Raw genomic sequence first — 25604 nt, forward strand, 5'->3', positions numbered from 1 at the left:
CTGATACAAATTAAAAGGGAGACATAAAACTAGAGACATTGACATGAGACACAGACTTTCAGAATAAAACAGGAAATCCATAGACCAAAACTCAAATGCACTGAACTAAACTTCTATTAAATACTAGAAATAGCAAATTACAAAAACAATACACAAAACCATCACACGGTCAAAGAAATGGTGTATGCAAGGTTGTTTGGAGAAAGAACACAATCGAAAAAGGTGTCTCAGAGAGGAGAGCCATAACAACAACTGAGCTCTGAGGTCTTTTATAGAGTGTTGGCACACAAACGTGTCACATCAGCCTTCCAATGCCAGCAAATAAGACCTGACACTCAAGCAGACCAAAAAGAAGTCAAGGTGGTGTGGGTCATCACAGAGAAATGTCAGATTTGAATGATGTGTGACAATGTAGAGTGTCATGTGCTGAAAGGGGTTCTTGGGGTCTGGTTCTTGGGGGTTTCTCTGTATTATTGTAGGTTCTTTACTGTACAATATAAAGCACCTCAAGGTGACTGTTGTTGTGATTTAGTACTATATAAATAAACTGAACTTCCATAAAAGCTGCAATTCTCATTATCTTGAAAACAATATTGCTCTGTTAGTCTAACCCCCTCAAGTGTGGCAACCATGGAAAGCTAAGGATGACCTCTTGACAGTACAGTAGGACTCATGTAGATTGCATAAATAGTGCTTGAATTAGAGTTTTCAGAGTCATGTCCCCACAAAAGACTTTGGTCTTTGGAAGCTCTACCTGAGTAAAGGGGAAGAAGATTGTTTAATCAGGATCATGTTTTTCCCCCTAACACATTATTTGGTGGGGACGCTACACTGTTACTTGGTTTCTAGCACTACCTGCTTTTCACATTTTTTTAAAATAACAATCCTAATATTAAGCTATTAGTATCGCAAGGTGAGGGTCTTAGACCTTGCCATTTTTAAAGACAAGAAAGACTTTACACATCTGTATTTAGAAACCAACAGAAAGAAACATTATATTACATGGAAGCAGCTTTCATCCAACTTTGCTTAACCCTTTCATGCATGAATTATGACAACCTCAATCAGGATTGTTTTCTTAAGTATTTTTATTCATCTTTAGGCATGAAAAAAGATTGTTGAACTTTTTTTTAAACTTTTTTAAAATGTTTTTTAAAATGTCCACCTGTGGACAACATATGTTTTGACTTATGAATTTGGAAAAACGAATAAATAATATACACTGTGTTGTGTTTATGTGCAAGTAAACTATGAACACTGACACAAATACAAGAAAACAGTCTTTGAATAGCTGTTCATTATAGTGGCCACTATATGTGAAATGGTTAAAGAAAATATCTCTTTTTGTCAATTCCTATAGAATAGAATAGAATTAGAATAGAATTCAACTTTATTGTCATTGCACATGCACAGGTACAGGGCAACGAAATGCAGTTTCACAGGGCCAAGAAAGAATATGACCAAGAAAGAAAAGTTTCAAAAATAATAACATTTACTAAGGCTTTCAGACACTAGCCCTTCAACCAGTCGCTGACACTGGATCACCAGCCATCGGTTGAATCATTCTGCACGACAACACCATCACTCCATTCACTCCACTGAGATGATCCAGAGCAGGTATTTGTTATTCGTGTCCTCATTCTCAGTTTGTAGGTGCGTGTGGCATCTGAAACTGGCTCTCTGTAAGACTGCTGGGCGATCAAGTATATTGGCTGTTCCTGTTTTGAAAAGAGCCATTAAAAATAAATAAATAAATCTTGGGTTTACCTTAATGTTCCTCTGTACCTCAGACTGCTCTGACTTTCAGCTTCTATTGAGTACAGCTAAACCTATCAGAATGTGTTATTTATTGCTTCTGAGAATGGAAAAAAATGTAACCAGCATTTATCAAAAGATGTTCACATTTTCTACTTTAAAAAGTCATTTTTGTTTTTCTCTAATTAAAACATTAAAAATACTTTAGTCCTCACTGAGTTGAGTTTTTCACCAAGTTTGTCTCATTCATTAATCCTGTCATATGTGCACAAGAAAGATCCGTGATCAGAGATACTGTACCTGATCACCTTTGTCCAGCTGGTATTCAAAACAATAAGAGTTAACGACTTCTCTGGTGCGAGGCAGACCCCATGATACAACCAGGGCTCCACCTTTGACTGAAGCATAGATGTTTGGAGGTGGAGAAAGGAGCTCTGTCTCACACACACAGACACACAGACACACATGCACAATTAGTAAAATAACTGGAAACGTTTAATTCTGAACATCTGCTGTAGATTGTGGCTGAAATACACTGGAGTCTGAACTGAAACTTCAGGTTACCACTCCATACCCCTGTACTTGGCACTAACCCCCAGTTTTAGTCACAGCCTTCAAGATCTCAAAGGACAGAAATTTTTTAATTACTGATGAAGAAAAATTGTCAAAAGCGAGAGAGATATTTGTATTTTTTTTAATCTGATCTATAGCATTGTCATTTATAACTACTTAATAGTCTTGAAATATTACCCAGCATGTCCATGTCATACACGTAGGTGTAAGACGTCCACTTGTTCTGCATGGACTTGTTCAAATGAAGGATGACTTCTGCCATATTATTGCTGAGAATCAAAGACGCTGATCCAGCTCTTTCCACAGAAGTATAGTTTAGTGACTCAACCAGTATTTCATCATCACAAATGCTGGTAGGGGAGACAGAGGAGATACAGACTCAAAGCAGTGTTTCAGCTTATTGTACCTTATTTGTAAATAAAGCTCTATTTAAAAATAAGAATACCTGATAAACACAGAGAGCTTAGTATCCTTCTCTAAAGTGTTGAATGACCAGGAGCAGTTGAGCTCATTTGTTGGGTAGAGGAGGCAGATAAACTTCTCCTTTATATCTGTAAGGTCTTCATAGGAATCCTGCTGAGCTGAAGTCCGTATGAGAACCATACCCAACTTCACATACAAGATCAGAACATTGAAACATTAAAAAACGCACCATATTTATATTTATTAGTTAGAGCCATACATTTTTGGACAGTCTCTGTACACCAACACAATGGTGCTGGAGTAAAGAGTGGCAAGCCATTAAAGCCATTTTTATACATAAAATTGTAATTCCTGTCTGGATTTCAATGACTTCCTGATTGTTTAATTTCAAATCGGCTGTAGTTGTGTACAGAGTCAAAACTACAATAACTGTCTCACTGTTCAAATACTTATGGACCTAATGGTACAAGCACCATGTCTGTATGGTCTTTCAAAGATAAAAGGATAGGTTTATTTTCACCTCGTACTGGTCATCCATTTTCTCTTGACAGGCATTCAAAGTGTGGCCCTCAGATTCTTGGGGGAAAGAAGAAGAAGAAGAAAAGGAAATAAAGCTGAACACCACCCTGATTAATAATATTAAAGGAAATCTTTTGTTTAAAAAAAAACACCAATGACTTAAGGTCAAATGTTTTCATAGCTATTCCTTATAGCCCATTTGTTCACAGAGTGTCTGTGTACATTGTGATTACTCTTTCACTTACCACATTGTGTGAACCACAAAACCAACAAACTGGACCAAATAACAGGATGATGTGGAAACAGCTTCATGGCTGATCTGAGTGATACAAATGTGCACATATACGCATGTATCAATAAGCATGCAGCATTCATTAGAAAGCACAGAGACGCTGCTGTAGCACTTTTCAAAAAGCATTTTCCTGTGTTACTTCCCCCTTTTTACATGCGTACATACGGAAGTTGGGACGTCTCAGTGGTCACATAATCAAACACAAAGAAACTTCTTTCCTCGTACGAGTTTTACGTCTTCACTAAGTTACACTGACTTGTGAATTTTAACAACATAAATGCAATTTTCCATTGCCACCAACTACTTTTATCCACAGAAAAGAAAGGACATGATACGTTTGCTTTGTTCATACATTCAGAAGATAAATAGCCTCGACTATGATTAACTATTCTGGATTAAAGCTCTCATATGAATCAAATCGAATAATAAAGTCACCTGTCATGGTTGTGCTATAGTAACAATGCTATAAAAGAAATAGTAAAAAGCTGTTACCTTCAGTTGTCCCTCTACTGTCAATGACTGTGATTCTCTGCCTGAAGACAATGACACGTTTCTGAACAAAGAAGAAGCATGACGTCACGCACTGTAGATTCAGGAAACCTGGAAATCTTTCTGTGAATTTATTCTGCTTCACTTATGTATGCTGCAACCGCAAGTCAAGTCGATTGATTGATTATCCAATCATTATTTTTAAATTATCCAAAGCTCAGTCATGATGGCCGCAGACTGAACAGAGTATTCCACACATGCCTTTCCCAGTAACACTTTCATTACACACACTTGATACAGTGGGGCCATTGTAAGTTCATGGGTGACATTAGACAGATAGTGAGACACCTCCTTATCAGGGAGAGATAGGCCAACATGTGAGAGTTAGGGAATGTTCTTTGTTTTGGAAGATTTAAAGACTTCCTCAGAAAACTGTTTGGTGTTTGATCTGAACATTTTCTCCACTGCAGTGTTTTCCTTTTCTTCATTCTTTTAATAATCCTCACTGTACCTCACTTTGTAAACTGACCCCAAAACCCCTTTTGGGTAACTGTGACAGGAAATGATGTGATTCATACATGGTGTTATAGCAGACACAATAACCCACTATCACTAGAACGCTGTTCAGTGCTGTCCTCTTGTAATAATGTCCAGTGAGAGATGATGTCACAGCACGAAAACTGTATTTATCATTGGCACACATTAAGCACAAACTGTAGCTGGCCAGTAGGGGAGTGGTTCTGAAATTGTAGGAAATAATATAAACATCGTCTTGATGCATTCTCAGTCATCCAGGAAAGTAAATCTCCAAAAAGTTGATTCTGTTGATCTGGATGTAGCGTTTTTTGGGAGAAATGTTTTGTCACCCATCCAAGTGACTTCTTCAATCTCGAAGAAGAGACTGAACTGCCAGGAGTTGTGGCCCCAAAGTACATCCAGGGAGAAGGTAGTCACTGATACAAGTCAATTCTTGCCGTTATGCTGCGCCATGTGGCATGGGATATAGCAGCTAGTCGGAGTATTCTCAGCTCAATTTTAATTTTAATTTCAATTCAATTTTATTTCTACAGCGGGAAATCACAACAGGAGTCGCCTCAAAGCGCTTTATATTGTAGACCTTACAAAGATACAGTATAGTTTGAAAACATAACTTCCCCTTTCCAGTCTCTGAATCTCTGTTGTGTAGGCAAGGACATGCTCCAGTGACTTCAACAATCTGCGCTCTGTACTGTGGCGCACAGGGAGAACTGCCTCCTTAGGTGCAGACAGCGTAGACATATTATAAGCCTGTAGGAGCTGTGTTGCATACAGCTTAACTCCACCAATGTCTCAAGAAGCTTAATAGCTTCTTGTCACGACCTGGTGCTGGCTTTGGCAGTGCAAAAGGGTAGCACATCCATTTGCCATAGTCTCTCCAACATCTCAAAACAGGTTTGCATTCTGGGACTGACGGGTGGTGAAATAACACTGGTCCTCAGTCAAGTGCTCCTTAGTCAAGAGTTATTCATCTCTGGCTCGCTTCCACAGCATGTCTTTTAACCTGTCTTCCTTCTTTCTCTTCCCACCCGGTCGTGGCAGATGGCCCCGCCCCCCCCTGAGCCTGGTTCTGTCGGAGGTTTCTTCCTGTTAAAAGGGAGTTTTTGCTTCCCACTGTCGCCAAAGTGCTTGCTCACAGGGGGTCATATGATTGTTGGGTTTTTCTCTGTATGTATTATTGTAGCATCTACCTTGCAATGTAAAGCGGCTTGTCTGTGTTTCATGGTGTTATAGTGTGATGATATTTGTGCTTCTTTATATGCTATGGAGTTTTTTGTTTTCTCCTCATGATGACTTCCTTGTTGGAAGTCATCATAGGCAGAAACCCTGTTTTGCCCCTATATGTTACATATCTCACTGTCTATCCCTTTGTTGCTGCCTGGCCTGACATTTCTCCCCAATGTAAGTTTGTATATTTTAGGTATTGTCTGTATGGTCAAATAAATCTTATCCTTATCATTATAGTGACTGTTGTTGTGATTTGGCCCTGTATAAATAAAAATGAATTGAATTGAATTGCTGCATTACCTCTTGAGCTGGACCTTGTAATGTCCAGCCAAGGTGCATCTTGACACCTGTAGGGCCAAGTCAGACAGGCTCTAACAGGGTGACCACATGTGTGTGGGCTGATCCTGTAGTGCCAGATCCTTAAGATTTCTGCTTAAGGGCATTCACTGGCTGAGTGTGCTCTGCCAGCCCAAGTGTCTTGGCAGTGAGAGCATGGTGGATTTTGAAAATCCATCCTGGTTGGAAAACAAGAGAAATGCTAAAAGAGACAGCCTCACCTTAGAGGACATGGAGATCTTGTCTCATGGTTTTCAGTGGTAATTCTGCAGGCTGCCCTTTTACCCCTTCAACACTGCAGTGGTTATCTTACTGGATGACTTCTTCCTTTCCTCTCCTGTCTGAAATACTGGTTTCTTTGAGCTGAATTGTCACAATGGCCACAGGCTGATAGCTAAACTAGACTCAAATGCAGCGAACCACAACAGAGATGGCTCGTAAGTTTTACAGTGTTTTATTAAGAAAACAGATTAATTCATAGCAAAGAGTAGTGATGCGGCCGTGGGTCAGCGAGAGTGAACTGTGAAGTGACAGTTGCGATGGGAATGGAGCGGGTGTATCTGGAAGAGAAGCAAACGTGGTTAGGAAGGTGGTGGGCGCAGGACACCTAGGGAAGGTGGGTATGATTAATATTTTTTACTGACAGCTGGGGTGAGCTTGGCTTTGAGGGAAAGGTGGAGAGAATTCAGGTGAGTATTGGCAAAGGTGACCTGAGTTCCACTGCATCCGAGGTGGTGAGTGATAGCTGGAGGGCAGGCAGTCGAGATTCTCTGTATTTTCCAGAGTGTGGAGGTTATCCAAAACAAGCTGAGGTTGAAGGCAGTGGCGAAGAAGGTCCAGGGAAACTGTGACACAGGAAAACAAGGTAAGCTTAAATCCTCAACTTGATTACCCAGATTTGGCTTCAGGTGTACAGGACTGCAGGAGAGATGATGGCTCCGCCCAGGGGTGGAGACCAAGGAACTCAGGTGCCTGATGGAATTTCCAGTCATACCTCCAGATCATGACGTGAACAGTGAAGTATCAACTTGCGCCTGCAGCTCATATTCGAGCCAGTAGGAAAGGGAATACTCTGAGGCTGACAATATTTATGGAAACTGGACCGCAAACCATGTGGCAGTTTTTCAAGCAACCTTGACACCTGGGCCCCACATTCCAGCTCTACAATTCCTTTCCTCCCTAACTGTCTATGCAAACTGACCAGTGAGCGTACCTTTAGAGCAAACATCCTGAAGATCTTGGTATCTCCTTACATGACAGATGCCCCATCCATCACTCTGCAATATGCTGAGTGCCAGTTGGTGTGGTTGTCTATACTCCTGGCATCCATTGGGTATGAGGGTACCTAGAATTGCTATAGAAGTCAGCAAGCAGGGCCTCCTTCACCTTAATATGATCCACCAATATTTAGAGTTTGAAGCGTTCTGTTGCATCTGCTGAAAGAGTATTTTCCACAAACAATCCTCAACCATGCAAACTCCTGTGGGTGTGGGTGTACAAAATCTAGGATGGTTGGTGCTGGCCCCCTCTAGTAATGCTCCTGACTCCCCACTGGACTCTGATGTTTGAGACCTGGGGTGTATATAGTGATCAGCATGATTGTGTCTCAGAGTAGAATGCTACTGGGAGCCATGATCATGATGCTGTGCAGTGCGGCTAGCTGGCCAACTGGTGGCTCAGGGAAATGGTAATAATTTTCTTCCAAACTGTGAGGGTAGGCCAATGATGCTTCATGGTGTTTCAGTCCTGACAAGCTGAAACCCTCAGGTGAGTAATCAACATGTCTCTGCATCAGATACAGGCTCTGGCATTCTCTGTACACTCTGATTGGCTGCTGCATGTGTTTCTATTGGTCCCAGTGGGCATCATGCTCCTCCCATGCAGGTAACACAAAAGGGTTTTAGCATTCTTTGATATAATTTGTAATTTTTTCTTTTCATGCTCATCTTTAGGAATAAAGATCACATGAAATATTTCTGAAGTTTTAAAAATCCTTCTGCAATCTATAAAGTACAACAATGCTTTTCCTCAGTGTCACAACAACTTCATTAGCAGTAGAAGAAACAGGATACTATCATGGCAAAAAAAACTAAACAAAAGACACACAAAAAACTATTCAGTTGAGGAAAAACCCCATACACTTAGTTCATCATACTTTAAAAACTACATCCATCCATCCATCCATCTTCATCCGCTTTATCCGAGGCCGGGTCGCGGGGGCAGCAGCCTAAGCAGAGACGCCCAGACCTCCCTCTCCCCAGCCACCTCCTCCAGCTTATCCGGGGGAATACCAAGGCGTTCCCAGGCCAGCCGAGAGACATAATCTCTCCAGCGTGTCCTGGGTGTGCCCCGGGGCCTCCTCCCGGTGGGACATGCCTGGAACACCTCACCCAGGAGGCGCCCAGGGGGCATCCTTGTCAGATGCCCGAACCACCTCAGCTGGCTCCTTTCGATGTGGAGCAGCAGCTGCTCTACTCTGAGCCCCTCCCGGGTGGCCGAACTTCTCACCCTATCTCTAAGGGAGAGGCCAGCCACCCTTCGGAGGAAGCTCATTTCTGCCGCTTGTATCCGCGATCTCGTTCTTTCGGTCACTACCCACAGCTCGTGGCCATAGGTGAGGGTAGGGACGTAGATCAACCGGTAAATTGAGAGCTTCACTTTTACACTCAGCTCCCTCTTCACCACGACGGACCGGTGCAGCGTCTGCATTACTGCAGCTGCAGCCCCAATCCGTCTGTCGATCTCCGGCTCCCTTCTCCCATCACTCGCGAACAAGACCCCGAGATACTTGAACTCCTCCACTTGGGGCAGGAACTCATCCCCGACCTGGAGTGGGCACTCCACCCTTTTCCGGCTGAGAACCATGGCCTTAGATTTGGAGGTGCTGATCCTCATTCCCGCTGCTTCACACTCGGCTGCGAACCGTTCCAGTGCGAGCTGGAGGCCCTCACCCGATGAAGCCAACAGAACCACATCATCCGCAAAAATCAGAGATGAGATTCTGAGGCCACCAAAGCGAAAGCCCTCCGCCACTTGGCTGCGCCTAGAAATCCTGTCCATAAAAATTATGAACAGAACCGGAGACAAAGGGCAGCCCTGGCGGAGCCCATCACCCACCGGGAACGAGTCCGACTTATTGCTGGCAATGCGAACCAAGCTCTTGCAACAGTCGTATAGGGATCGAATGGCCCATAGCAATGGGCCAGACACCCCATACTCCCGCAACACCTCCCACAGGACACCCCGAGGGACACGGTCGAATGCCTTCTCCAAGTCCACAAAACACATGTAGACTGGTTGGGCAAACTCCCATGCACCCTCAAGTATCCTCGAGAGGATAAAGAGCTGGTCCAGTGTTCCGCGACCAGGACGAAAACCGCATTGTTCCTCCTGTATCCGAGGTTCGACTAGCGGACGAACTCTCCTTTCCAGCACCCTGGCATAGACGTTCCCAGGGAGGCTGAGGAGTGTGATCCCCCTGTAGTTGGAACACACCCTCCGGTCCCCCTTCTTAAAGATGGGGACCACCACCCCGGTCTGCCAGTCCAGGGGTACTGCCCCTGATCTCCACGCAACATTGCAGAGGCGTGTCAACCAGGACAGCCCTACAACGTCCAGAGCCTTCAGGAACTCGGGGCGGACCTCATCAACACCAGGGGCTCTGCCACCAAGGAGTTGTTTAACTGCCTCAGTGACCTCGCCCCCGGAAATTGGCGGGTCATTCCCCTCATCCCCAGACTCTGCTTCCTCCTCGGAAGACGTGTCAGTGGGATTAAGGAGGTCCTCAAAGTATTCCTTCCACCGCCTGACAATTTTCTCAGTCGACGTCAGCAGCGCTCCGCCAGCACTATACACAGTGCAGGTAGAGCACCGCTTTCCCCTCCTGAGACGCCTGACGGTTTGCCAGAATCTCTTCGAGGCAGTCTGAAAGTCTTTTTCCATGGCCTCTCCGAACTCCTCCCACACCCGAGTTTTTGCTTCAGCCACTGCCCGAGCCGCATTCTGCTTGGCCTGTCGATACCTGTCGGCTGCCTCCGGAGTCCCACAGGCTAACCAAGCCCGATAGGACTCCTTCTTCAGCCTGGTGGCTCCCTTCACCTCTGGTGTCCACCATTTGGTTCGGGGATTACCACCACGGCAGGCACCAACCACCTTGCGGCCGCAGCTCAATGCAGCAGCTTCGGCATTGGAGACGCTGAACATGGTCCATTCGGACTCAATGTCCCCAGTCTCCCTCGGAATGCTGTTGAAGCTCTGCCGGAGGTGTGCGTTGAAGATCTTGCGGACTGGGGCCTCTGCTAGACGTTCCCAGCACACCCTCACTACGCGTTTAGGTGCACCAGGTCTGTCCAGCGTCCTCACCCGCCACCTGATTAGCAGAGTGTCAGGGTCATTACTGAGGATGACTCTGATTTCACAGGATCAACAGCAGGATAGAGACTTGTGACCCATCTCTGTAGATGTTGAATTAACTTTTGACCATCTACCAGAACATTTGTAACCTAAAACACCGACCCCAAACCCGGTGCATGATCAGGTATATGTATAATAAGTACAATATATTTCCTGCCATGTATTCTTTCTGATCTTTCTACACAGATTCTGGCAGGACAAATGATGATGAGATGAGGATTGTGATGGTGGGGAAGACTGGAACTGGAAAGAGTGCTACTGGAAACACTATTCTGGGCCGTGAGTTCTTTGAATCCAAGTTCAGTCCCATATCTGTGACTGTAAAATCTTTCAAAGGAAAAGCTGCAGCACAGTCTTTGCCTTTCACTTCTTACTCCACTTCTATTGGCTACAAAACACTGTGTAAACTGAACATTGACAGAAGCAATTACAACCCAAGCATGGCTGGCAAGTTCGGTAAGTCATCATGTTAGTCATGTTTTCTAGTGTTACAACAGTGATCATGGCTGATGTAGCACCCTCAAGGATTGACGTACGCACGATGTAGTTATAAAACAGGGTTTATTCTGGTCTTGGCAACCCGTGAGAACTGCTCACGGACAAAACAATAAAACAAAAACATCACATCAAAATGCGCTCTTGTACGTAATGTCAATCAATCAAAAAAATCCTTAATTACAAAAAATAAACCATTTAAAATACACAAACCTCGTGAGCTGACATCCAGGAGGTGCTAAATAGTCCTTTATGGCCTTATTGCCTTATCTTCCATCTTCTTCATCAATTATTTTCACGCTTTAAACAATATTTTCTCCATGTGTGGAGCTAACTGTGAGTTGCAGAATGCAGACACCATGTGCGCTAGCAAAAGAAAAGTGGCTGGGTGGAGACCCAAACAGCAAAGCTGTACCCTACACAGTTCACGACCAGAGGGCGCAAAGGAACAAAATCCAGACATACAGCTTAACAAATATCAAATGCAACAAACATCAAATGCAACAAACATCAAATGCAAAAGACCGTTACACTCCCACCAATCACTTGTGATTAAAAAGAATAAAGTATTGCCTATGAACTAATGAACGGCTTTTGAATGAACTATCGTGAATTATCCTTTAAGCAGAGTGCGGTGGAGAATCGTTTTCCGCTTCCATCAGAATGACTGTCTTCTGAATGGGTCTTTCCAGGTGCACAGGTTTGGAGGTACGTTTTCCTGCTCTATCCAGGGTTGGATCACTCAGCAGCAATTTCACCTTCCTCACTTTTCCATCCTTTCCAGGATACACTTCAATGATCCTTGCCAACTTCCACTGGTTGCGTGGAGTTATCTCATCCTTCAGGAGGACAACATCATTGATCTTAGCATTTCTGTGCTCTTTGGTCCACTTCTGTCTGCCTTGAAGATTTAACAAATACTCCTTTTTCCACCTTGTCCAGAAAGTGTTGGCAAGTAGTTGAACACGACGCCACCTCTTACGGAGATAAAGATCTTCTTTCACAAACCTTCCTGGAGGTGGAGAGATGATTGTGGACTTCATGGTTAGTATGTGATTCGGTGTTAAAGGTTCTGGGTTTGATGGATCACATAGTTGGTCAGTAGTCAATGGTCTGCTATTAATCACTGCCATGACTTCATACAGGAATATCCTCAGAGAGGAGCTGTCGAGTTGTTTGGCTGATTGTTCCAGAATGGACATGAGAACACTTCTTATGGTGCGAATTTGTCTTTCCCAGACACCACCCATATGACTAGACGCTGGGGTGTTCATGAGAAACTCACAGTCCAGTTTCCCTAGCTTGGCTTGATCCATTTCCTTAAATGCTCCAATAAACTCATTTCTAGTGCCGACAAAATTCGTGCCTTGATCGCATCTTATCTGACGAACTGTACCTCTGATGGCCATGAATGCACGTAATGAGTTGATGAGGGAATCTGTAGAGAGATCGTCAAGCATTTCAAGATGCACTGCTCTGGACCACATGCAAGTGATTAGCAAGCCATAACGCTTTAGCTCCTTGCGGCCTTCTTTGACATAAAAAGGACCAAAGCAGTCCATCCCACAGTAGGTGAATGGCGGTGTGGTCTCCATCCGATCCTCTGGGAGGTCTGCCATCTTCTGCTGCTCTGTGCGCCTTCTGAACCTTCTGCATTTTACACATTTATAGATGTAAGATGACACAATCTTGCTGCATCCAAGAATCCAGAATCCGTTAGCTCGAAGTTCATTCATGGTGATCCCTCGTCCTTGATGGTATGTCTTCTCGTGATAATGTTTGACCAGTAATGCCGACACGTGACTGTCTCTTGGCAGGATTGCGGGATGCTTGACATTGGGGTGCAAAGCTGCATGTGTTAAGCGTCCGCCTACCCGAAGAATGCCTTGGTCATCAAGAAATGGACATAACTTGTGTAACTTGCTAACCTTGTCTTTCATCTGCATCACATCATGATGTTGCAAGGTTTTTATTTGCTGAGCAAAGGCTGTTTCTTGAACCATCTTTATGATTGTTAACTCTGCTTCCTTTCTCTCTTGTAGGCTACTGATGTCGTGTGATCTACTCTTGTGATCCTTTGCTTCTTTCACATAGCGCTTGAGTCTAGCAACTGCCTTAATCATCCTCGACCAGTCGGAAAACTTGTGTAAGCGATCTAACAGTGACCTTTGTTCCTCCCCTTGTATCTTGTGGACTTGAACCTTCTTAACCTCCGGGTCACTGGTTGATAACTCTCCCACCTTAATTTCCTCACTGGGTATGACCTTCTGCCAAAAGAGGTCTGGGCCTTTGAACCAGTTTGATGCTACAAGTTGTTCTGCTGTAAGACCTCTTGAGGCGTGGTCTGCCGGATTATCTTCGGAAGTTACATACCTCCATTGGGTTGAATCTGTGCTTTGTTTGATGCGTTCCACTCGGTTTGCAACAAACACATGAAATCTTCTGGCTTCATTGCTGAGGTATCCGAGTACCACCTTCGAGTCAGTCCAATACCTTTCTTCTGAAATTTCCATTTCCAATTCCTTTTTCAGCATGTCACCAGTGCGCACAGCAACAACGGCCGCCGACAACTCAAGCCGAGGTATAGTTGTGACTTTGGTTGGTGGAACTCTTGATCTTCCCATCACCAATGAGCAGTGGACTTCACCAGTTGTGCTTACTGCTCTGAGGTAAGTGCACATTCCATATCCAGATGCACTTGCATCAGAAAAATGATGAAGTTCGTAGTGCTGTGCCTTGAAGTTCGCAGGAATGTAGCATCTGTGAACCTTTACGTCTGCAAGGTTTCCCAGGTCACGCAACCAATACTCCCACCGAGGTCGAAGTCTGTCAGGTATGTTATCATCCCAGCTGAGTTTATCTCGACACATTTGTTGCAAAATCTGCTTTCCCAGCAGAATGAAAGGTGACACAAACCCAAGTGGATCGAACACAGAGGCGACTGTGGCCAATACTCCTCTTCTGGTGAGTGGTTTGTCCTTAACAACTACTCTGAACTGAAATTGATCTGACGCCACACACCATTGTACGCCAAGTGCTCTTTCCATGTGTACTTCACCGAGTGCCATATCTAGCTCTTTGGGAGCTGCAGCGCATTCTTCTTTCGGAAGCGAAGCTAGAACGTTGGTGCTGTTTGAGATGAACTTGTGCAACCGAAGTTTGCCCATGCTGCAGAGTTTGCGTGCTTCATTAACCAGCTGTATTGCCTGATCTTCAGTGTCAACACTTGCTAGTCCGTCATCAACATAGAAGTTGGTTTTGATGAACTTAATGGTTTCTTCATTAAAACTTCCTTCCCCTTCAGCTGCAAGATGCTTGAGGCCATAGTTGGCGCAACCTGGAGAAGATGCTGCTCCAAATAGGTGTACCTTCATCCTGTAGACAGTGAATGGAGTTTCAAGGTCACCGTTCTCCCACCACAGGAACCGTAGGTAATCTTGGTCACAAGCATGCACATGGAATTGGTGGAACATGCGTTCGATGTCACACATGAAAGCCACTGGGCCTCTTCGGAAGCGACACAAGACTCCGAGCAAGGTGTTTGTTAGCTCTGGATCAGTGAGGAGATGGTCATTTAAAGAAGCGCCTTGGAACTTGGCAGAGGCATCAAAGACGACACGAATCTTTCCGGGTTTTTGTGGATGATACACACCATGGTGTGGGATGTACCAAACTGGTGTCTTGTCAATGTCTTGCTCTGTGACCTTTTCAGCATCTCCATGGGCTAGGATGTCATTCATGAATTTCTTATAGTCCATGTAGTACTGCTTGTTACTCTTGAGCTTTTTTTCTAAACATTTGAGGCGATGAATAGCACATGCCTTGTTGTTTGGCAGGTTCGGCCTTTCACTCTTAAATGGGAGTGGCATTTCAAAATGACCATCCTCCTTGTGCCTAATGCCGGCCTTCATCTTTGTTAAAAATTTGAGATCTTCTTGAGAGACCTTTGTGTCTTCTGGTGCTTTCTCAACAAAGTCAGACTCCAACATCTTTAGGACCTCTGTGGGAGAGATCATTTCCTTTATTTGAGTTCTGTAGACATAGTGAACCTTGTTGGTGAGATTTAAAGAGGGATTAATGTCAGGCACCACTTCCTTCACAATGACTTGGTGACTTATTCCGAAGGCGTCTCTATAATCGAGACATGGATTGCCATAACCCACAATACTCCATCCCAGATCAGTTCTTTGCGCAAACGGCTGATTTTCCTTTCCAGACACAACCTCACGAGGAACAAGTGCTTGGGGGCAGTTGTACCCAATCAGCAGACCAACATCACAACTTTGTAGTGGAGCGATCTCACTTGCAATGCATTCAAGATGAGACCATGCCTTAGCTGTTGCAGGCGATGGAATGTGATCTCGGTTTGCGGGAATAAAGTCTCTGGCATACGTCACTGGTAGAGAAATGGTCTTATTTGAGTAGAACCCTCTGACTTGTAGACCTGAGAGCTTGCGACAGGACACAACTGTGTTTCTTGAAGACATAGTAGTGAGCTTTAGCTGAGTCGATTCACCTTTGATATGCAGAGCTTGTGCCGTTTCTTCAAGAATAAAGGTCGTATCGCTCTGTGTATCAAGGAGCGCGTACACAAGAATTTCATGCTCTGGCTAACCTTTGGTTGACACCCATACTGGAATAATGGAAGATGTGTGAGTGTCGTCAACATTCTGTGTGACTCTGTTAGAAGTTGCTTCACTTGTTGGTGTGACACTGTTGTCTTGTGAGACATCTGCGTTCATTTGTCTTGTCCTGTCACTGTTCTTGTGTGGATTTCTCCTTGTTCTGTCTTCCTTCGTGCGATTGTCATGAAGACATGTTGGATGTCTTTTATTACATGTGTCACAGGTTTCTCTCCCTTCACAATCCTTGGAGCGATGACCAGAGTTCAGACAGCCAAAACATAACTTCTTGTCTTGAACAAACTTTAGTCTCTCAACAATGCTCTCATTTATGAACCTTCTACACTTAAGTAGGCTGTGACTCGACCTTTCACAGTACACACAACTAGCACTAACAGTCCTTTCATTTGAGTTAGTTGCTAGCACCTTTGCTCCATTGCCTCTGTTCCTTGTTGTTTTTTCCCCTTCAGTTTCGCTTGGCTTCAGAGCAAAGAGAGATGTTATGGGATTACAGGCAATTTTGGCTTCCCGTGAGATGAAATCTACGAATTGGCTGAAGCTTGGAAAGGTGTGAGTCTCTTCTTGCACTTCTGTAACCTTTCTGTTCCACCTTGAAGTAAGCCAATCTGGAAGTTTTGCGAGCATTTTTTTGGTTTTCATTGCAGTCATTGAGCACTTCAAGCCCCTTCATTTGCAACATGGCTGTCTTACAGCAGCAAAGGAAGTCAGCAAATGCTTGAAGTTCCATTCTGCCTTTAGAGCTTATCTTAGGCCATGCGTCAAGTTTGTCTCTGAAGGCCTTTGCTATGAGGAAGGGATTGCCATACCTCTCTTCGAGAACTGTCCATGCTGCATAGTATGCAGACTCTGTGCCTTCTATTGCCTTCCTTGCAGGTCCACTTACATATTTCCTCAGATAATAAGTCTTCTCTTCAGTTGGTATATTTTTCCTGTCAATCAGAGTCTGAAAGGAAATTTTCCAATCATTGTATCTGATAGGGTCGCCACTGAATATTGTTGGCTCTGGTACTGGAAGACGACTTGCATAAAGAGACACTGCAAATGCTTTGACCAGATCTTCTGTGTTCACCTCTTGGTGCGGTGTCACATTTCGTGGCGAGGAACACCGTTTCATATGCTGGTCATTGTTTTCAGACTTGACTTCATTTTTATCAGATCTGTGGTGAAGTAGGTTGTATATTTCTTCATCTGAACATTCACTTTGTTCATACACCCGCTGTCGAGCCTTTGCTGCATTCAGCTTTTTTACAGTCTCAAGTCGCTCTACTTCTCTGCGCTTAGCTTCTAGAGCCTTTTGTCTTTGTGCTATTTCTGCTTCTTGCCTTTCAATTTCCTTCATATGGATTTCTTGTTCAAGCAGAACTTGGAGAGCAGCCTCATTTGCTGCAACTTCAGCAGCTGCATCTTGTCTTTTAGCCGAGAGCCGGCTGGAGTGTCTAGAGGAAACCCTCGAATGCGAAGAGAGCTTAGTGTGGTGTGACTTAACACTCATCCTGTCTGAGGCTTCTAACTTAGGCATAGACTCAGTCTCCTTCCATTTTTCATCCCTTTGACTTTTCACATCTGAGGCTACGGATTTAGATGAAGACTCAGCGTCCTTCCAAAGTTCTTCATCTCTTTTAACCTCCGCACTACTTGGGCTTGGACACTTTCCTACAGATTTGATAATTGTCTTTGTTATGGCTTCACACGTATCCATCCTTCGTGTTGTGTCACTATCTGGAGATTCAATACGTCTCAAGTCATCATAGGCTGCATTCACATCCTTAGAAGCACTCAAAACCTTGGAAACATGTTCTTGTAGCAGATCCTTTGAGCATTGACCATCTATAGCTCCTTTGGCATTCTTAATGACAACCTTCCACTTCTCATAGCGCACACTGAAACGATGTGCAGTCTTCTTTATGTGCTCACCGTACAGTTCTTTGCCCTTTTCCGTCAATGTACGGACTCGTTGGCTCTGTCGTGCTCTTTGTGAGGTAGTAGAAAAATCATCAGCTGTGCCTTCAACTGCTTGTAGTTGCTCATCTGCAGAAAGTAGTTCCACATCACCCTTTTCACTGACTTCTGGATTAGCCTCTGTTACGTTCCCCTGAGGGGTCTAGGCGGGGAGGGGGAAGTAACAAAAAGTGACCGGGTCAGAAAAAGGAGTCAAGGAGGCAAAAGGGTTAAATTAAAGAGTTTTATTAAAGTTTCAATTTATACTAACTAAAAGAGACGGACAAGCCGCTATCACCATTTAAGAAAACAAACAAAACTCAGGCGTTGGTCAATAAAGTAAAACGTAAGCCAAAAAGAAAGAGCAGCTCACTAGCTGCAAACACAACAACCACTCAGCTCACAAGCTGTAACCACACTACTGGCACTCTGGCCCAGAGCTCACCTTTCCCTGGGCTTAAATACCCTTAATTGCTGATGGGAGTCAGCTGTACAGGAGGGAAAGGTGGCATCTCAGGCAGGGGAGGTAGTGGGACACGCCCACACAGGCACCCTCAGGAGAGAGAGAGAGAGAGGCTAGGGCCGTAACAGCCTCAAACTCTGCCATTGTTGGAAGAGTTTGGGTTTTTTGTGTATCTTACTTAGCCTTAATGTAAAGGTGCAGCAGCTTAAATTTGATTTGGTAGTTGAGGAGCAAATGAATATTAATCTTCATTTACTGTTACAACTTTAAAGCACAGTAATTACTATTACTCCTTAAACATCACTTAACATGTATACTTAAGTCACATTACATCTCTTGTCCAAGCCAGTAATACTGTTTCTTACAGCAACTGCTGAAGCCCACCATATGCACGATGCACAGGTTACTCATCACAACATTAACTTAACACTGTATGAATATCAGTCACTTGAACAGCAGAAATGTAAACAATGAGAAGGAAAGAAAAAAGAAGAAATATTCCAGTCCTTTGTTCATTTATAAAAGGAAACTTATCTTAATTATTTTTACAGTCCTTTTCCTTTTTATTTCTCTTTCTTGTGGTTAATTATATTGAGTCCTTTAACTGAGGCAACACTTATTTTCGGGGCACCTGACTTTCCTGCGGGGCTGCGTCCTTCATCTACCCGTGCAGAGCGGAGTTCTCACTGTAGCACCCTCAAGGATTGACGTACGCACGATGTAGTTATAAAACAGGGTTTATTCTGGTCTTGGCAACCCGTGAGAACTGCTCACGGACAAAACAATAAAACAAAAACATCACATCAAAATGCGCTCTTGTACGTAATGTCAATCAATAAAAAAATCCTTAATTACAGAAAATAAACCATTTAAAATACACAAACCTCGTGAGCTGACATCCAGGAGGTGCTAAATAGTCCTTTATGGCCTTATTGCCTTATCTTCCATCTTCTTCATCAATTATTTTCACTCTTTAAACAATATTTTCTCCATGTGTGGAGCTAACTGTGAGTTGCAGCATGCAGACACCATGTGCGCTAGCAAAAGAAAAGTGGCTGGGTGGAGACCCAAACAGCAAAGCTGTACCCTACACAGTTCACGACCAGAGGGCGCAAAGGAACAAAATCCAGACATACAGCTTAACAAATATCAAATGCAACAAACATCAAATGCAACAAACATCAAATGCAAAAGACCGTTACAGCTGATTTAAAATCATGTTTGGTTGGCAAGCAGGTCGGTAGATTATAAAAATAAAAACAAGATCATTGAGGTCAGTATTAGACACAGACCGGTGATGGTGTAAATAAATGTTTTAAATCTGAAAGGGAGTAGGTAGAAGCAGAATGTTTATCAAGACCTACCCCATTAAACAAAAATAATAGCAAGCAATAATAATGGGCAATAGGAAAACAAAGAGAAAGACTCACTGTTCTCCTTTGGTCATTACTATTGTCCATAGTGCTCCTTTCTAACCATGTCAACCTGCTCCTTATTTAACCAAGTCTCTGAGACAGCAGTTTGTGAATTTAGCTCTGAGATGTGGAAGAGAGGTCATAACTTTTGAATGTCCATTAAGATTCCTGCTATTAAATATGTTATCCACTGTAACATTATAGGTACACGGTTCATAAGTGTGATATTTACAAGCCATTTGTGATTATATCGACCAGAAAGAAATAAAAAAGGATTAATTGCATTTCCTGATAGCAGAGTGTCAGGGTCATTACTGAGGATGACTCTGATTTCACAGGATCAACAGCAGAATAGAGACTTGTGACCCATCTCTGTAGATGTTGAATTAACTTTTGACCATCTACCAGAACATTTGTAACCTAAAATACCAACCCCAAACCCAGTGCATGATCAGGTATATGTATAATAAGTACAATATATATTCCTGCCATGTATTCTTTCTGATCTTTCTACACAGATTCTGGCAGGACAAATGATGATGAGATGAGGATTGTGATGGTGGGGAAGACTGGAACTGGAAAGAGTGCTACTGGAAACACTATTCTGGGCCGTGAGTGCGTTGAATCCAAGTTCAGTCCCAAATCTATGACTGTAGAATCTTTCAAAGGAAAAGCTGCAGCACAGTCTTTGCCTTTCACTTCTTGCTCCACTTCTGTTGGCTACAAAACACTGTGTAGACTGAACATTGACAGAAGCAATTACAACCCAAGCATGGCTGGCAAGTTCGGTAAGTCATCATGTTAGTCATGTTTTCTAGTGTTACAACAGTGATCATGGCTGATTTAAAATCATGTTTGGTTGGCAAGCAGGTCGATAGATTATAAAAATAAAAACAAGATCATTGAAGTCAGTATTAGACACAGACCGGTGATGGTGTAAATAAATGTTTTAAGTCTGAAAGGGAGTAGGTAGAAGCAGAATGTTTATCAAGACCTACCCCATTATACAAAATAATAGCAAGCAATAACTAGAAAAATTTGCATTTCCTGCGAAAATGCTGTGTGGATGCCTTAACGCTGAAGATGTCTGCTGAAAAAAGCTGAAAAAGTTGAAACTAAAAAAAAAAAAAAAAAAAAAAAAAGATTGCCCTGAGCAGGATTCGAACCTGGCCCTTCTGGTCTAAGGGCAGTTATTTAGCTCACTGAGCCAAACTCATTCTCTCAAAGAAGAGGTGGAGAGATTGACAATTGTGCTGAAATGAGCAGAATCTGCTGAGAATTGTGCTGGTAAAAGGTGAAAAGGCTGCAAATTTTGCAGAAAAGAGGTGAATAAGCAGAATTTCTGCAGAAAAGAGGTGAAAATTCTGCTGAAAAGAGTTCAATTAGCAGAATTTCTGCTGAAAAGAGTTTTTTTCTGAAAACAGCAGAAAAAACTGACAATTTTGTTGAAAAGAGTTCAATCAGCAGAATTTCTGCTGAAAAGTGTTCAATCAGCAGAATTCTGCTGAAAAGAGGTTTTTGCTGAAAACAGCAGAAAAAACAGAAAATTTTGCTGAAAAGAGTTCAATCAGCAGAATTTCTGGAAAAGCTTAATATTCTAATGAAAACAGCAGAAGAGGCTGAGATTTGTGCTGATAGAGGTGAAAATGCTGAACCAATCAGAGGTAGTGCTTCTGTCTGCTTCATCAGGCTGTGTACTTGTATGTATTTCTGCCATGGACTGTTAACAAGAATCTGAGGTCCATATTAGAAAAGCTGGTAAAATCATAAAACTTTGCAGAATTGTAATAAATTATCAATATTTATTACTTGTCCGTGATAGTGTATTAATTTGTACTGAAAAAAAAACATGTGGACAAGGTGGAATTGAACCCACGACCTTTGGGCTTCAGACCCGTGTCATTACTAACTGCGACACTGGGAAAGAAACCGGGTGCCTGGAAAGCAGGGTGATGAGCAGTCAGAATTAGATCGCGGTGAGAGGCAAAAAACGCCTTTTTTTGGAGTTACAAAACGTCGTGTAACTCAAAAAATAGGTGGCATAGAAGCATAATTCTTGTACTGGGTGGATCAGCGGACTTTGGTGAACTTTGACTGTGATTTTCATAGCTCTTTGTAACTTCATCGCGGAGATATGACGAGAGAAGAAACGGCTTCATTTTCGGAGTTTGAAAACTGAGAGGAGGACAGATTTCCTACCCTCAAACAAGTCTAACTCATCTCAGAATGGTAATAGGTGAGAAAATAATTCTTGAATTGTGAGCGTCAGGAGTGTCTGAAGATATACGGGGACAAGCCTCATGTCTTAACTTCGCTTCGTTAAGAAGATATGACGATTTGAAAATGCCTTCAGTTTCAGTATTTCAGCTCTGAGTTTCACAACCTCCCCATAGACTTTGAATGGGGAGTTTTTAGACCTTGTGTCACTTCGAGGCAAATTGTGAAAAAATCGTAACTCGCACAATAATTATAGTGACACTGTCTTAAAGCCAGCAAAAATACCTACGTTTTGATGTATAATTTGTGGGGCTTGAGTGGAAATTGAACGAGTAGCAAGAAGTTGTTCAGACATGAAGAGAAAATTCAGAACGCACCAGTACTCACTGTGAGTTAATTGCATAGCAACCATAGCAACGCATGTATTTTCTGAAAAATCACAAAACTGCAACTGAAAACTTAAAGAGGCATTAAATGAAAACGGTAACAGATATGAAAAAGCTGAATCACACAGGAACAGCCCAATCATTTGAGAACGTTTAAAAGTTTGAATGGAGTTTCTAGGTGAAAGTATGAGGAAGTAGTTAAGTTTCAAAGACAAGCAAGTTTTAGCAGAATTGTGGAAGTTTTCCATTCATTTCAATGGGACAAAAAAAAGGAAAAAAAGTGTAATATTTTAAAAAGTATAATAGTAATAAACACCAAAAGATATAGCTGGAATTAGCAGAAATAGCAGAACAGTTTAGAGTTTGAACGGAGAAAATCGGCTGAAAACTGAGGGAGTAGTTAAGTGCCGAAAAACGCGGAGCAACTATAAGAATAAAGTTTAAAGAGAAACAGGAACTCAATAGTGTGGATGCCTTTGGGGCATCCACACAATAATGGGCAATAGGAAAACAAAGAGAAAGACTCACACACCCTTCAGAGGGTGTTCGACTCCGACACTGACAATGACAATGAGGATTTCTTTGGTTTTGAAAGTGACAACGAAGGAAAGAAGCTGAGAGTGGATGACGAAGCCATCCTGATCCTGTTCGTTTCCGACACTGGAGAAGAGGACTTTGGTGCTTTTAGTACGCAGGAAGATGGTGGTGAATGACTGACTTTTCTTCTTGTTAAAGCCGTGTCACTGCACCTGAGCCTAAAAGGTAGTCTGAATCTATTTTTCTGGTGTGCTGTAGGTTACTGTTATGTACTACATTTGTTACTCATTTATGAAGCACAGCACATGTGCAAATATGTACCCATAACTTGATTTTCAAAATATTAATAAAAGGGGTGTGTCTCCAAACAGCCATCTCTTTCCTGACAATTCACTTTGTGCATATTCTCTTACATATGATGAGTCAACATTGAAACACCTGCGGCTTTTGGTCAGGTGCGGCTAATGTATGTACAAAACAGGATTTTCCCCTGATTTTAGCTTGTGCGGCTAATATTCAGGTGCGCTTTGTAGTCCGGGAAATACGGTAATTGCATTTCCTGATAGCAGAGTGTCAGGATCATTACTGAGGATGACTCTGATTTCACAGGATCAACAGCAGAATAGAGACTTGTGACCCATCTCTGTAGATGTTGAATTAACATTTGTGTTAATTATATGTGAGGTTCCTGTAAAACTTTCCAATTTTCTTTCTGAAGTTTTGAGGGTTTCTCTTATTATTCATTTACAGCTTGCTGTTTTCACACAGCAGATCCTGTGGACATATTGAATTTCCTTCTTATGTTATCTTAGTGATTTATTAGTTGAAGTAGAGTCTTACTGTGGGCTTTTGGGACATTCAGTATTCAGTCATGGCAATATTATAGTTAGAGATATCTGTATATGTTTAACATTTTTACAAACACATTTATGTTTTATGTGAAATGATTGATGTATGTGTGGATGTGAGAGCATATTATTATTTTTGGTGACGGACTTTCAGCATGAGCAGGATGTACCCTCTCACTCTGTAACAGTGGTTAAACACATAGGCTCCAATAGATAAGCAGTTAAGAAACTGATCGTGGGAGCTCTTTGTAACTTCTCTTGTTGGCAGTGATGTTTTTTTGTTTGTTTGTTTCTGAGATTTACTTTTCTTCACTTTCTTGGTGAACGAATCCATCTTTGCTCCAACTTTTAACTTCCCCTTGACTGAGTTGTTTGTGTTGCCTTTTTCCTTCACATGTGTGACTCGCAGCCTGACAATAAACTTAGATTTGTGGACTTTGTGCCATGACCTCTAGAACTGTAAGCATTGGTCCTTCTTTTTTAACCTAGTTGTCGCCTTTAAAATAAGTTTGTGAGTCACTGTCATAATTCAACTGAGTGTTGTTCTTGCTTTCTCAGTGTTGCTGGTTAACCTTATAATGTTTTTAAAAATATAATTCTGGAAAATACAAAATATTAACTTATAGGTTGAATAGTAGTATCTTAGCTTCTCATGGTTATTTATCTAGTACTGCATCACATTCTGATCAAACTACTGCCACAAGCTAAATCTCCACATTCTCACCTGTAGATTTTAAAGATCTGTAAGAAATTAAGCATCAGTTAAAGTCTTGCACCTCTCTACTTCACCCCATCAAAACAAAACTATTTAAACCTGTATCTCATTGTTTTGCAACTCATTTAGTAAATATTATCAACAGCTTGCTACAGCCTGGTATTTTCCCTGTTTCTCTCAAATGTGCAGTAATCACATTACTACTTAATAAAATGGACTTAGCACCAGAGGAAGGCGACGCAGAGAGTGACAAAAACTTAACTCAAGGCACACAAGAGCTTTGGTGGACGGGACTAAATCATGGGCCTCTGTCTTCTGGGGTGGGCACGCTGTTGTCACCAGGATGTGTGACCTCAGATCTTCAGTACTCTTGGACAGGTGGTCAACATTCGGGGAAGACAAGAAGTAGAAGTACTTTCAAGATGTAGCTCCACTGAGGGCACAGACAGCTTACACTGATCAGAGAGCTCAGAATTTCAAAAAGCATCTGAAACAGCTCAGGTTTGGAAAGAAAGCTTTTAGATGTATTAAAAAATTATTTAAGCAATCTAATGGGTTTTACGTGACATATATATATTGCTAGCCCTGTGATAAATTGGCAGCCTGCTGAGGGTGTACCCTGCCTTTGTCTCCTTGTGGGATGGACTAACACCCTTTGCTGCCATCAATTGGACTCAGTGTATTCCAATTATGCTATCTGAATGTTTACAAACTCAAAGTATGTAATGAAAGTGTAAGTTATGACCAGTTCACAAATGTAGAAAGTAGACATAAAAAAGTAATTGTACTACTTAAACCTGACACATGAGTACAGCTACATGTGGTCTGAAAAACAGCAGGTTTGTCACATTTTTATATCTAATTCGGGTATTTTAAGGGAGGCTGGAGGCACTCACACACACACACAGTAGAGGTAGAGAGCAGGTTACTCATATATACTGTTGTTTTAAGGTAACGACTAGACGATGAAGACAGCAGAAGTAGAAAGGGGCCCTGAAAGACACCAACGCTGGTGCAGGAAGGCCAACAGCCAAAACAAAGATGGATCATAGAAATATTCTCCTCATACTTCATAGAATGAAATATGAGGGGTACGAGTTGGATGGTGTCAATAAAATACAATTATATAGTGGACATGCATGGTGTTCACACAGGGAAGGAAACAACCCAATTCAATGTTTGACAGTAAGGCTGTAAGGTAAGTGCAATACTTACTTAAAACCACCAAGGTATCCCGAAGACTTGGGAAACTGGGAAAGAGCGAATAAGAGAGCAAGAGAAACAAGAGAAAGTGTGTGTGTGTTTGTTAGTGTGTGTGAGGAGGGAGAGCTTTAGTGTGGCAACCAGTCCAGGATGTATCCTGCTATTTGCTCTATGACAGCT

At 42.5% G+C, this 25604-nt stretch overlaps 1 protein-coding gene across 3 annotated transcripts in view; it reads right to left on the bottom strand.

The window, feature by feature from the left end:
- Positions 1-1005: 1005 nt before the first annotated feature.
- Positions 1006-25604, bottom strand: part of LOC309693606 (uncharacterized protein) — a 129194-nt gene continuing 104595 nt past the window's right edge. Inside the window, exons 7-14 of one of the 3 annotated variants that reach the window (XM_082512991.1) lie at positions 6862-6996; positions 4055-4115; positions 3516-3589; positions 3272-3327; positions 2774-2937; positions 2506-2678; positions 2056-2189; positions 1006-1718 (exon numbers count right to left, since the gene is read on the bottom strand). In XM_082512991.1, coding sequence (XP_082369117.1) covers positions 3579-3589; positions 4055-4115; positions 6862-6996 — 207 coding nt within the window. In that variant the 3' untranslated portion in view covers positions 1006-1718; positions 2056-2189; positions 2506-2678; ... (1 more) ...; positions 3272-3327; positions 3516-3578. Of the gene's footprint in view, positions 1719-2055; positions 2190-2505; positions 2679-2773; positions 2938-3271; positions 3328-3515; positions 3590-4054; positions 4116-6615; positions 6712-6795; positions 6997-25604 lie in introns of those variants that run through there. The other 2 variants (XM_082512990.1, XM_082512989.1) reach the window with 2 other exon arrangements.

Source organism: Aulonocara stuartgranti (assembly GCF_965226115.1).
Source record: "Aulonocara stuartgranti genome assembly, chromosome: 18".
NCBI lineage: Eukaryota > Metazoa > Chordata > Actinopteri > Cichliformes > Cichlidae > Aulonocara > Aulonocara stuartgranti.